The 13,059-nt window shown below is 41.8% G+C and overlaps 1 protein-coding gene across 1 annotated transcript in view; it reads right to left on the bottom strand.

The window, feature by feature from the left end:
* The window catches only part of FER1L6 (fer-1 like family member 6), a 101,102-nt gene that overhangs the window by 46,889 nt on the left and 41,154 nt on the right, over window positions 1-13,059 (bottom strand). Inside the window, exons 9-13 of the mRNA XM_075085760.1 lie at window positions 12,789-12,975; window positions 10,973-11,165; window positions 9,579-9,928; window positions 5,714-5,822; window positions 3,768-3,948 (exon numbers count right to left, since the gene is read on the bottom strand). Coding sequence (XP_074941861.1) covers window positions 3,768-3,948; window positions 5,714-5,822; window positions 9,579-9,928; window positions 10,973-11,165; window positions 12,789-12,975 — 1,020 coding nt within the window. The remainder of the gene's footprint in view (window positions 1-3,767; window positions 3,949-5,713; window positions 5,823-9,578; window positions 9,929-10,972; window positions 11,166-12,788; window positions 12,976-13,059) is intronic.

The following is a 13,059-nucleotide window of genomic DNA, read 5'->3' as shown; positions in this document are numbered from 1 at the left end:
ATAAATACTAGAGCCCTATGAAACACCATGCTTAGCTGTACTGGATTTACCAATAGCGGTCTCATAATTTTCTTTACTAATTGTGGAACAATCGAGAGCTTTTTAATGAAGCTCTATAAATTCCTTTATGTTCTTCTGGAAATGGTTCTAACCCAATACCACTAATACATGCCCTGCAGCTGAGAAGAGGATGCGCTGGAGAGCTATTTTATGCTGTAAACTTGTGTCATGTTTTAATCCCAGTCAGCAGCTAAGCACCATGCAGCCACTCACTCGCTTCACCCTGGTGGGATGGGGGAGAGAATCAGAAGAGTAAAAGTGAGAAAACTCGTGGGTTGAGATAAAGACAGTTTAATAGCAAACACCGCATGTGCAAGCAAAGCAAACCGAGGAATTCATTCACTACTTCCCTCCGGCAGGCAGGTGTTCAGCCATCTCCAGGAAAGCAGGGCTCCATCCCACGTAATGGTTACTTGGGAAGACAAAACACCATCACTCCAAATGTCCCCCCCTTCCTTCTTCTTCCCCCAGCTTTATATGCTGAAATATGACATCCTATGGTGTGGAATATCCCTTTGGTCAGCTGGGGTCAGCTGTCCCAGCCGTGTCCCCTCCCAACTCCTTGTGCACCGCCAGCCACTCACTGGTGGCGTGGGGTGAGAGGCAGAAAAGGCCTTGACTCTGTGTAAGCCCTGCCTAGTAGTAAAGAAAACATCCCTGTGTTACCAAGACTGTTTCCAGCACAAATCCAAAACATAGTCCTGTACAAGTTACTATGGAAAAAATTAACTCTATCCCAGCCAAAACCAGCATCACTTGCCTTGGTATTCTCTGCCTTCAGTATTTCTCCACAGAAACTGATTCCCTAAATAATAAAGAATAAAACCACTGAGATTCCTGCTCTTCACAACTGGCAGAAAAAAAATGGTTGCATTTTCTATTTCCTCCCCTCTGGGAAAGGCTGAGATATCCAAGAAAGGAGAGCGCACTTGGTATGAGAAGAAGGCTTGACTTCTTCCATTTCAAGGTCTCTCTATCTGAGCACAGTCAAGTTTTTAGAAAGTCCTGACCATTCACTCCTGAAATCCAGAGCTCCAATAGGCTGATTTGCCTAAGCATGGGCATCCAGGAGAGGATGGGTCTCTCATGTTTGCTTCTAAGGATGCCTCAGATAACCTAAGTCATTTCAGATAGAATTGAGCATGTGTTTAACCAGTAAGCTGAGCCCACAGAAACCAAATCACTTGTCGTTCTTGAGCATCCTATTCGTAACTCCTAACTTCCACACATCCCTAATAGATTTTTGTGAGAATATCTTTGTTTAAAAATATGAAGATCTTATCTACAACTTCATTTTACTGCCCTATGGGATATCAAAAGAGAAACAGAACTTCCCATTTACTTTCTCCTCAACAACCTACAGCAAGATGAGCATTACCCATTGAATTCAGTGCATAGTGGAGCTACACAGGTCTCGGGCAATCATTAATTTTGGTAGTTTCATAAGAGGGAAGAACAATTCAATTATCTCCCAATGCCAGAACGTCTTAACCTGAAATTCATAGAGCTTATGAGTCTTTTCATAGTATTTACTAAGAAAACTATATAGCCATGAAATAACTCACATGGAAGACTGAACTTTCATGACTATTATTCCCTCTATGAGAATTTGGGGGAACCACTTTTTCACTATTAGCTTATCCTTGTTATACATTTTGATATAAATGTGGAAGACTCCTGGCAATTTCATGGTGTCTGCTTTAGAAGTCTTATTGCTCTGTCTGCTTTTTTAGTTGGTGGTTTTAATCTCCAAAATGGATTCTTATTATTGTTTTCTATTGTTCATTTATTATTCTAAAATGCAGAGTTTATCTAAACTATTGGATATCCCACTAAGTACTGATTAATACTAAAAATATCCAGGGATGAGACAAGTAAGATGCCAATATGAGATGACAGCCATAAAGTTATTAGTTGGTATCTGAGGCTGGCTAAACTGTTTCAGATAGCACAGGAGGGGAAAAAAAGGATGTAGCATTTTACACAAATTTGAGGAAGAGGGATCTTTAATGAAAGAAAAAATTGTTAATATTGGAGTGAGTGAAGAAGCAAATAGCAGATTTGAAGAATGACTCGTTCTTTTACAACAGTTCTTTAAATCTGAATTTTTGTTAAGGGAAAAACTAAAAATCCCACAGTCTCTCAGGAAGAATATTAACCCAGCATGTACCCAAACTGCAGTGCTGTTAATGAGGAGAGACAACTATCTTTCTGTCAAACATTGTCTTTCTCCCTCCATTCTCTTTATTTCTTTGCTTCAGAAACAAAAATTTCTACCATGGTATTTTCATTCTTATTTTCTTCCACTAGCTCTTATTTAATCTGACTGAGCCATTGATTGCAAGAAAGGATGGAAGCACTTTTTAACTTTAGGTGGGTCCAGAAACCAAACAGATCCAGGCTGATATTTCTCACCTGGTCGTTATATCTGTAAACGGCTTGGCAGTGCCTGGCCTTCTAAAGAAAGCGGTACCATCTAGTCTTGGCACTCAGCAGTACTGGGGATCGTTCTACCTACCAAAGTGATAGAGTTATAACTGTTGTGACTAAAACTTGTTGCTTTGGGGGAGTCAGCAAGGCTTCCAGACAAGAAGCTCCTAAACAAATTTACAGTGACAATATTTGACCTTAGAAAAGCAGATGTACAGAACCATAAAGATAAGGAACTGCAGAGCAAACACTAAACCAGAACAGACTATGCCTCAAGGACAGTATATACGTGATCTCAGAACTGAGTTTGCGTGAAAGCAAAATTTAACTAGCTGACACAGTGAGGAAGAGTATATCCTTCATCCAGAGACCCCTGATGGCCACCCAGAGACCCCAACAGGCATGCACAAAGGACATTTGCATATGATAATGAGTTCTTAGAAAATTAATGAATATGTATATCTTTTCTCAGAAAACTAATGAATAGGTATATAAAGCTTGTATAAGTTATGCAACTAACCCTGTGCAGGCACGCATATTAGGAGGAGTGATCCCCTGTGCATCCAGCACTGCAATAAAGAATACCTGCTTAATAGTAATTTGGACTATTGAGTCCTGATTTTGGCTTTTCACAGCATCAAAAACAACAAAGAAAATATTTCCTTTTATTAGCATCTTTGAAATAAATTTAACCTTTACACATCTGGTTATAATCAAAGCCATTTAGAAAACTGTTTCGCATCTTTTCATCCATTTGTCTTTTCTTTTTTCAATTACTATTTCCTCCTACTTCGGTTACTACTTGCTATTTAAATCTACATCTATAATTATTAGTTCTGGAAAGTGTTCTGGGAAGTGAACTTTGTCTTAACCAGACTTCAATATTTTTGGTGTGTTATTCTGGTCCTGGAGCTGGTCGCTGGGTGGATGTTACTTGTGATCAGAGTATGAGACCCTAAACCAGGGATAGCACTAAAGGAGTTGCACTTTTTATAGCTTTCCAATGCATGGTTGCTATAATGCAGCCCTTTTAGAAACACCAGAAGTTCAAGAGTCCATGAGGCCAAGATCAGAAGAAGAGTGTAAAATGGCTCAGAGCCCATTCACTTCAGTGGAGTGTAGAAAGTTTACTGTTGTGAAAGATGTAATTGAGGATTTGAAAGCTTCAGTCCCACACAACCTGTTTAATGCTGCCAGGGTTCATTAACGAGTCCTGCAGGATTACAAAATAGGAGCCAGAGTCCTACACGAGAAGGTTTTGAAACACATATCCTCACCTGTTCCCATCTGTGATCAGCGGCTTCTCGGGGGGTGTGGTAGATATCAGGGGTACTCCAAGGTCATTAGGAATACCATCCTCCTCCTCATGCAGTAGGCTTTCTTCTGCTTCTCCATCATGTGTCTTCTTTTTCCCTCCAGCTCCTGCTGACAGCCCATCAGCAATATTTCCAAAGTTCCCTAGAGACACAGGGTTACAAGTGAAGATATAACTAGCTTGGAGGTGGTAAACCTGAATGAGGTTTAAAAAAGAGAAAGACCAGTCATACCAGTAGAAAATCTTTGTCCCCTCCTGTTCATTAGCTGTTCTGGCCATACCACAATTTATAAATATCCTGACAGGGTATGTCAGTCCTAATGACTTTTCAGACTCCAGGACAGTGCTTCCTTACCTGCCCTATGTGATATATACCTAGTATAGTACTCCCACCACTAAGTGATGTGATCCTCTGGTTGCTGGCCCCCAGGAGCTTCTGCTTTTGCTAAAGAAATTCAGAAGCAAAAACAACACTGCTGTTGATATTTCTAGACCCAGGAGCCCTAATATATGTTTGATTTACATAGAAAATGTATGTCTTCTTTACAACATACGGATGATTATTTCAAAATATGATCTCAGAATTGCTAAAGCTCATTTTCAGAAAGCAAATTTTGCATAGTAGGGTTGCAGAGCTAGTAAAAACAATGCTTTGAGGCCCCAGCTTCAAGCCTAATGCCAGACAACTCTGCTAATGATACAGCCACCTTCTCTGATATGATTTTTGCCTTAAAGGACAATTATCAGCACTGGGAAAGAGGTGCATCCATCAGACTGATACTTACAGATTTTGTTAGAGACAGGCAGAAAACATTCCCTACAAGAGAAGCATGTGCTGAATTACCCCATACAACATCCTGATCTGGACTGTTGATTCAGACTTTCACATAAATAATGGCCATTTGCCAAATTTGGATCCAAACATCAACAGCACAGGTAGCTGGTAGATGTTCAGGTCCAGAGTTCAGAGCTAGATTCATCTTTAGTATTAATTCTGACAAGAATCAGTATAATTTCTGCCCAAATATACAAATTAGTTTCTTGTCATTCTCAGCTCTGCTTCCTGCTAAATTTCAACAGGAATTAGTATCACTCATTGATTGCCTTGTTTGTCACAGATATCTCTCCCTGCACCCACAGCCTTACAGTTGAACATGCTCAGGTACACAAGCACAAAGATGGGAACTGCCAGGGTGCTACTGTGTACTTGGACTCTAAGTGGGGGTAGTACAGAGATAAGCAAAGCTCTGCAAGGGAAATTAGACTAATTCAAGCTGCTCTCTTAAGGGAAATTTCTTCTGCTTTGAAAATACCCACTCAATGTTCATGAAAATGTCTTCATTTTCTCTTTAGTCTGCTCCTGGGGACAATTCATCTCCACCATGAGGAGGTCCTCATGGACAGTACAGTCCTGCTTTACTCAGAAGGATGACAGGACTTAGCAGGAGGATCTTGGAGGACAAGTTGGTGCATGCATTTTGAGGCTTGGCTGTACATCACCCCCATGTCACACCCACAGACCTACATGTAGCTGAACGGGGTTGGCCAAGATAGGCCATATGGATCCTCCCTGCAAAGGGGCTCCCTTACAACCAGGGTCTAACTGCAATGGGCACACAGAATGAACTCTGCGCTGAAGTAAATTATTTGAGTTTGGGCTCCCAAGAGATTAGGAGGCTAAATAGTGGGTGAAAGGATCTGTATTAATACAGGGCATCTGGGACTAGAGAAATCCAGGCACCAGTATGCCCACCTTGACTGCTATCCACAGAAACGATGATCAGGGTTTAATTCAAATGTAAGCCCTACTCTGAAGTTGACTCCTAAGACACAGCTGCCAGTAACACATAGCATTCCCTTGCTCCTGAGACTCCCTCTCAGCTTTGGAGAATAGCTTAACACACTTACCAATGGATACCTCAAAGGTTATTGGCTTGTCCCCAACCTTCCTATCAATCATTGTGGCTTCAAAAAATGTCCCAAAGAGGAGGAATTCCTCAGATTTCTCTTCATAGATCTATTGGAGAAGAAGGAGGCAGAAAAATGACATTTCTTTTACCTTCTATTCTTTTTTACAGCACAGAGGAGTCTTTATAAGTCTCTAACAGCTGTGTTACTGTCTTAGATCTATTGGTCTGAGGTGGTCACTAAGGCACAATTTGTAGGATGAAGTAATACCTCTTGTCTGACAAATTGATATGATTGGAAAAAAGAGATAAGCCCGTGTGACTTTGGTCTCGTTAAAATTGACAATTTTGACAATATTGTCATGACAACAATAACAATTGTCCAGTTATATCATAACTGGTTATGTAAAAGTCATTACCCCTCACTTCATACTCTGCCTCACAGGTAGTCACTATAAAATGGTTTCAGCATCTTCACATGCTCTTATACCATCATTCAAACTACACATCTATGGAAGTTCAAGGGCAGTTTAAGGGCACTCTTTTAGCACAACAGCAACAAAATATTACCATCTCGATGTAAGTCATTTATCAGCAGGTGTGACAGAAGTCTTCTTTTGCATTGGAATAGTAAATGCTGCCATCATAATGCATCTAAGCAGGAGAGTTCTCACCTTGCTCTTCTTTCCCCAGGGTGACTCAAACCTATTGCCTATGTGTCTGTACTATCAAGACTTTGACCTTGTTAAATGTCAAGACTTTGACACTCAGCTCCCAGTGACACCAGTAAGACACAAAAGCCTGCTGAAACCTAGCAGTCCTTCATATTTTTTTAATCCTGCTGTGTTTTAAACCACAGGCACAAAAGTGGGTCTCAGTGTGGGGGCAGTGCAGTCCTCCACTCCTTGCCTTCCCTGGCATCACAGCACAGAAACCAGTAACCCAGTAACCTTGTCTTCAGCTTTTGACAGAATTTAGAAAGGGTCTCACCACAGCAGCACACCCTGAAAGGTGTAACGAGCGGAGTTTCAAGGCTCTGCTAGGTTCTGTATAAGCCTACTGGAGACCCAGCATCTGCTTGTCCCTGGCACACACTCTCACTCAAGGAAGGGCAGCCAACACCTCTAGCACTCCTGGGTCATTAACAAAACAAGCTAATAGTGTGGCCATCAGGAGTAGGGGAGTGATCATGCCCCTGTACTCGGCACTGGTGAGGCCGCCCCTCAATACAGTGTTCAGGTTTGGGCCCCTCACTACAAGAAGGACATTGAGGTGCTGGAGTGTGTCCAGAGAAGGGCAATGAAGCTGGTGAAGGGTCTGGAGAGCAGGTCTTATGAGGAGCAGCTGAGGGAGCTGGGGCTGTTTAGCCTGGAGAAAAGGAGGCTGAGAGGAGGCTGACCTTATCGCTCTCTACAGCTACCCGCAAGGAGGTTGTAGCAACTTGAGTGTTGGTCTCTTCTCCCAGGTCACTAGTGATAGGACAAGTGGAAATGGCCTCAAGCTGTGTCAGGGATATTTAGATTGGATATTAGGAAAAATGTCCTTAACTGAAAGAGTGGTCAGGCACTGGAACAGGCTGCCCAGAGAGGTGGTGGAGTCACCATCTCTGGGGGTGTTCAAAAAACAGGTAGACATGGCACTTCAGGGCATGGTTTAGGAGACATGGTAGTGTTGGGTTGATGGTTGGACTTGATGATCCTAGAGGTCTTTTCCAACCTTAATGATTCTATGATTCTACGATTAGCCCCAAATCAAGACTAAGCTCAAGGAGATATATTTTATGGTTTGAGTTCTTTCCAAATTTACACCCTGACTACCACGATCTCTCCAATGTAACCCCTACTCATTTCACAGTATACTGAAGACCATTAAGCAAGACCAGTACTAGTGTCTTTTGCAACAGAATGAGGCAATGAATAAAACATCGCTTGTATATGAATATTTGTTTCGTTGACTTTTGCAAAGCAGAAACAGCTTTTGACATGGCCCATGATCTCTTCATTTTGAAAAACCTCTACTATACACAGTAAAAGTGCGTAAGTCTTCAGTGAAAGGATTAGCAGCATCACATATCAAAGCTAACACCACAAACAGATCTCAGCTCCAGAGTAGCTTTAGCTTCCCTGCACCTTGATTATTTTCAGCCTGAACCTAGAGCAGAGGGTGCCTAATAAAGCTGAGGCTCAGAGACTATGACACACATATCTATCTCCCATTATAAAGAAAGCAAATTGCAAATGTTTAATGCCTTCTTGTTGCCATAAAAGGCCAATAAAGTTTGCTGTGGGGCTTGATAGTTTGCCTCTGTTGTCTCAGGGGCTCTATGAGACATTTTTCGCCTTATTTGTAATGTCTCCAGTTCCTGCTTTTCCTTTCAGAGAGTTATAATACAATTACTGTGTCTACTGTAGCATGAAATATTGTTGAATGTCAAGAATATCAAGAATCACTGTATTATATTGGTGCCTTCTACTCATTCTTATTTGAAACTGAGGCACAGCAGCCAGAAATAAATCCTTATTACTATTATTAATATTGATTGGTGTTATCGCAGGGTTTGTTCCTCTACCTGGAGTATTTAGCTAGTACCTAAGACCACAGCGTTTGGGCTGCTCACATTAATGGATTTCTTCCATATAAAGGAAAATCTATATGGAAATAAATTTCTTCTCATGTCACCTCTATTACAGTCTTCCGAGAAGAATTGAGGGACAGAGGCAATTTACAACTATATGAGTACATAAAGCAAGACCAGGGCACAGGTACGTACAACTGGGTTGCAATTACCCATGCCGTTTCTTTGCTAACACACCTTGATCTGCTCCAGCTAGCACTCATGCCAGCAATGCCAGGGCACAGGCCAAGGAAGAGCACTTGTCAAGGCTAGGCCTCAAGACTAAAGACATTTTCTCCTCTTCTATTTACTTGAAGAGGTGGAGTCAGAAGACCAAGAACCAGATCTAATAAAGGACACAAGTGCCTTAAGCACTGAGGTGGGGCTCCCACTACAAAAGTTAATTTTAAATCAATGTCATACTGAAGTGGAAAGAAAAGTGGTTATGAGAAGATTTTTCTTCCTATTTATTCTGTAATAAAAATAGAACTTGCATATGCATCAATGTGCTATTGCTCCCAGACAGTGATGTGATGGAGCAGAGAATTAAAGCTCAAGCATTGGCTCAGCACCTGAGCCTACATGCCCTGCCACAGCTGCACAACCTTCTCAAAGCACTGTAGCACAGATCTTCCCATGATGTAACCTAGTACAACAGGTGGAGTTAGGAAACCATTTCGGTGTTAACATCAGTTAACACCAGTTGAGACTGAGCACATGCTTTTCAGCCCCTCTCCTAAAGAAATTAGCAATCTAAAACTACATTGACAATGCAGGGTTAAAGGAGGAGAGTAAAACAGGCTAGGCTGTATCTCTCTGCATTTGCACAAATTCTATGTCAGAGATTCCCTACTGACTTCAGTTGGCAACTACTGATTTTCTCAAATGAATGCAGGAAGTCAGACTTCATAATTGCCCCCATCGATTCCCTGTCATTTAACAGATATTACATTGTATAAGTTTCTGGTAGGAACCCATGGATGCAGCTAATGCAGAAGGGACAACAGGACAGGAGACTAAATTTTATAGAAACCAAGTCCTACTTGAGATTTTTTTTAGGAGTTACAGGTACACATTAATGCTCCTTTTGTGCTGCATTATTATGGGAAGGTCCCAGGACTATGGAGGCATAGAGAAGCTGTTGGGAGCACACAAAAGCAGTATTATATGGCCTGAACCAAAATACACACATCTGTACCATCCTTGGAGGTTTAGGGACACATGTCAATGAATCTCTTAATACCATACTGACCTCTAAGGGCACATCAAATGGCTCGATTTCCACTTCAGTTGAGTTCATCTTATCTGAAGGGGAAGCTGACTTTCGATCCGCTCCTGCTTTCTCAGTTTTATCTTTTCCTTTGGGTGCTTTGAAGTCTTTATCTTTAGATGACATTTTGATATCCTTGATAATACTTGAAAACTTTGACTCACGGACTCCTCCTGAAAGTATCTCCACAGCAATCTCAATGAATAGACGTCCCCTGAAGGAGACCCCTTCTCCAAAACCTTCATTAAGCTCCTGGTGGTCATCCATGAGGCTGTGGTTCCTGGGTGAGCCGTAGAGATTTATCCAGGCAGGCCCAAAGGTAGGCAAAAACCCTGAAGATGAAGCACCTTTTATGACATTTCTTCTTGGTGTTAGCACATTCTCACTGTCTGCTCCAAGAAATCTTGCCTCTTGCACACCAAAAGCCAAACCTGGACCCATTTCTACACAAGTGGGGACCACCTCACATAAAGCACTCTTTTGCAGGGCAATTCTTAGGCACCAAGGAGCCTCAGACAATACCAAACCAGGAACTCTGCTGGCATGGAGCTCTTTCTCAGAAGGTGTTCGTACCACACGTGCTGGGGCATGAGGCCTATTGCACCTCTTGAAAAAAAGAGCTTGCTCCCATAGACTGAGGGGTGGGACATGGTGGGAGAGGAACGGAGGCTTTCTCACCTTGTTCAAAATGTTCCCAAGTCCATGTCACTACTCAGTTTATATGATTTATCTTTCATTTTCTGATTAAGGACTTAGAGATTCGAATTGCCAAGTTTAAGGAGTTACTGTGCCGTTGCTGAGCTGTGATAACTGACCATGTTCCACATGTAGATCACAAAACATAAATAAGGCTGTACATGTAGACTCAAACACCAGTGAAAAGACTCCAGATAGTGAGCTTTACCTCACATACGTGAGGACAAGCACACTAGTCCATGGTACCTCCTTGAGCTGTGATAGCACCAAGCTGAGCCTTACCTAAACACTTTGCTCTTACTAGGCAGATCAAAAATGCAAACCCGCTCAGCCCATGATTTGCACTTTGTGCATCCATTGCCCAACAGAAACTCGCACAAACTATAAACTTACATCAGTCATCCCTAATGGACTAGAGTAGACTACTGCCACAGTCACAAAGAAGGTACCAAATTATGTAGCAGCCCTGTAACAAGAAAGGCAGTGGTAGACCACCATGCACCAAGGACAAGGTAATATAACTTCACATTAAGTAAGAGAAGATCTCTCAGAAACAACAAAAGCTATGGATGTTCATTGAGCTCTGGGCATTCCTAAAATTGGATCAGCCAGTGCCCAGATCCCAAGCAAGTAGATTTTACCTTAAGGGCATATTCTGAAACAGACATTTTCCCCTTTACCTTTGTCACCATCTTGTTCATTCGATATTTTTTTCAAGTCAATGAAGTGGGTGGCTAAGGCCACATCATTCATGCTGCCTTCGTCCCAGACCTGGATTTTGACTCTTCGGCAGAGTGGAGGGAACATTTCCTTGAAGATAATCTGTTCGTGCCATACTGGATCTGCACAGTTCTTTTGCACTGTTGTCCGACCCTGAAATGAAAGTCCAGCAAATTGAACCCCAGAGGGGTCAGACTCTGGAGAATGGCAATGAGTATAGCACAAATTACACTTAGCAACAACTCTCCAGTAATTTTTAAAGCACAAATATCCTATCTTGAAAGTACTTTGGCTTTTCTATTAGGTTGTTTATTTTCCCCTCCATATATAATAAAAGACCACATTATGGCTAAAGAATTCTCACCTGCACAGAGCAGAGCCTGGAATAAGATCTGATTCTTCAGGGCCCTTATGCACAAAACATATCTGTGAAGCCAGACTGGCATTTCTGCTACAAACTGCACATCTTCAAATGGCTTTTGAAATACCTGGGTAGTGGTAATGCTGCACAATTTGTCTCATAAAAGATGAAATTCATTACAGCTGCCAGACTGCATGTACCAATGGAATTATCTTAAATGAGGCAATTTATCTAGTATAAAATATGATTACTGTGGCTTGTGTTCTAGGCATATACTTATGTGCTAGGGATGTAGAGACGGGAGCTATTCCTAGCCTGAAAGAGATGGCCAGACCATTTCATAGTCCATGCAGCTGCAGGCTGTGGCAGGCCCTCTACTCCCACATTTGGTGGGGAAAACTGAGTCAGGAAATGAACCAATGATACCTCTAAACCCATATTTTACACACCAGCATGCAAACTCACATCAGTGACCCTTTCTTATGTCTTCTTCAGCCGTCTATTAAACCTGAAGTAGCTGCATGTGTTTGACTGTTTTAACCCATACTAGTTTGAGAGGTAATACTTTTCAATTTGGATTCACAATAAAACACAAAATCAGCATCAAGGGCCTTATTCTCATGCCTGAAACCTCTGCAAAGGACTAACTGGAGTTCTCCCTAAAGCTTCCTTGCACACAGAAAGCATTGCTGGCTTAAAATCTTTTCCAGTTTGATTCTTTCCTTATTTACACCAATAATCAAGACAAGCTTCCTGACAAGCTTCCAGTGTTTCATGGGTGTACCCCAGAGGAACCAGGCCCCTGGACCTCCTCTATGCTCCTCTTCCACCAAAGTCAGAAGGCCCCTCTCAGAAGCTCTCTGCAGCACCATGATTGATGTTGAAAGAGCTCTGGAAGCAATGAAGTCAGGCAACACTGAAACAGTCCACTCAAATGCTTCCTCTTCTGCTACCCATAGAAAAGCTGCAAGCGTCCTGAATTACAGCAGAGAAATTCAAGCGGTAAATACACAGCCCTGAAATCCAGACTGAACCACCTTTATTAATTTCAGCCCTGCTTCATTTTTTCACTCTAGGAAGACCAGAACATAGCGCTTACCTAATACCACACCAGGTAATTCACTGTCTTGTAACTTGATGTTTTAGTAACAGATCTATAGAATTCTCTTTCCCCTCCTGCTGCCTGACTCTAACCTACTGCTGTGAGGCTGATATTAGATTTGCTGGCATTAAGGGTTTCCATCACTTTGTTCCTGCATCATTTAAGAACTGAAAATTTTCTTTCTGACAACAGAAATATGTGTTTTACTTAATTTATCTAACTATAAGCTAAAGGACATCAGCATAATCACCTGCCTATAGCACAGCTAATAGGAAAGAAGGCCTACATTTGTGATCAAGAGGATCCCAATTACCATTTGACCTGCAAACATGACCACCACATAGGGATCCACAAGGTCCTTACTGTCGCCTATGAATGCTTTGGTGACATTGGCCATGATGCTAGAGTTCATCTTTGGAAGTCCTTCTGCTTTGTAAATTCTCACATAAAATCTGGCCCAAGGTCTTTCAGATGGAAAGCCTTTGGGGATCAAGAGGTTCCTGAAAGAAAAAAGAAGCCATTTCCTTAAAATTGAAAACTCAGACAATGAAGTGATATTTTTTCCAACAAAATTGTCATCTCGA

The sequence above is a fragment of the Phalacrocorax aristotelis genome, chromosome 2 (genome assembly GCF_949628215.1).
Source record: "Phalacrocorax aristotelis chromosome 2, bGulAri2.1, whole genome shotgun sequence".
In the NCBI taxonomy this organism is placed as follows: domain Eukaryota; kingdom Metazoa; phylum Chordata; class Aves; order Suliformes; family Phalacrocoracidae; genus Phalacrocorax; species Phalacrocorax aristotelis.
Note: the sequence above shows the minus strand (reverse complement) of the source record. Positions and strands in the feature narration are given on the sequence as shown.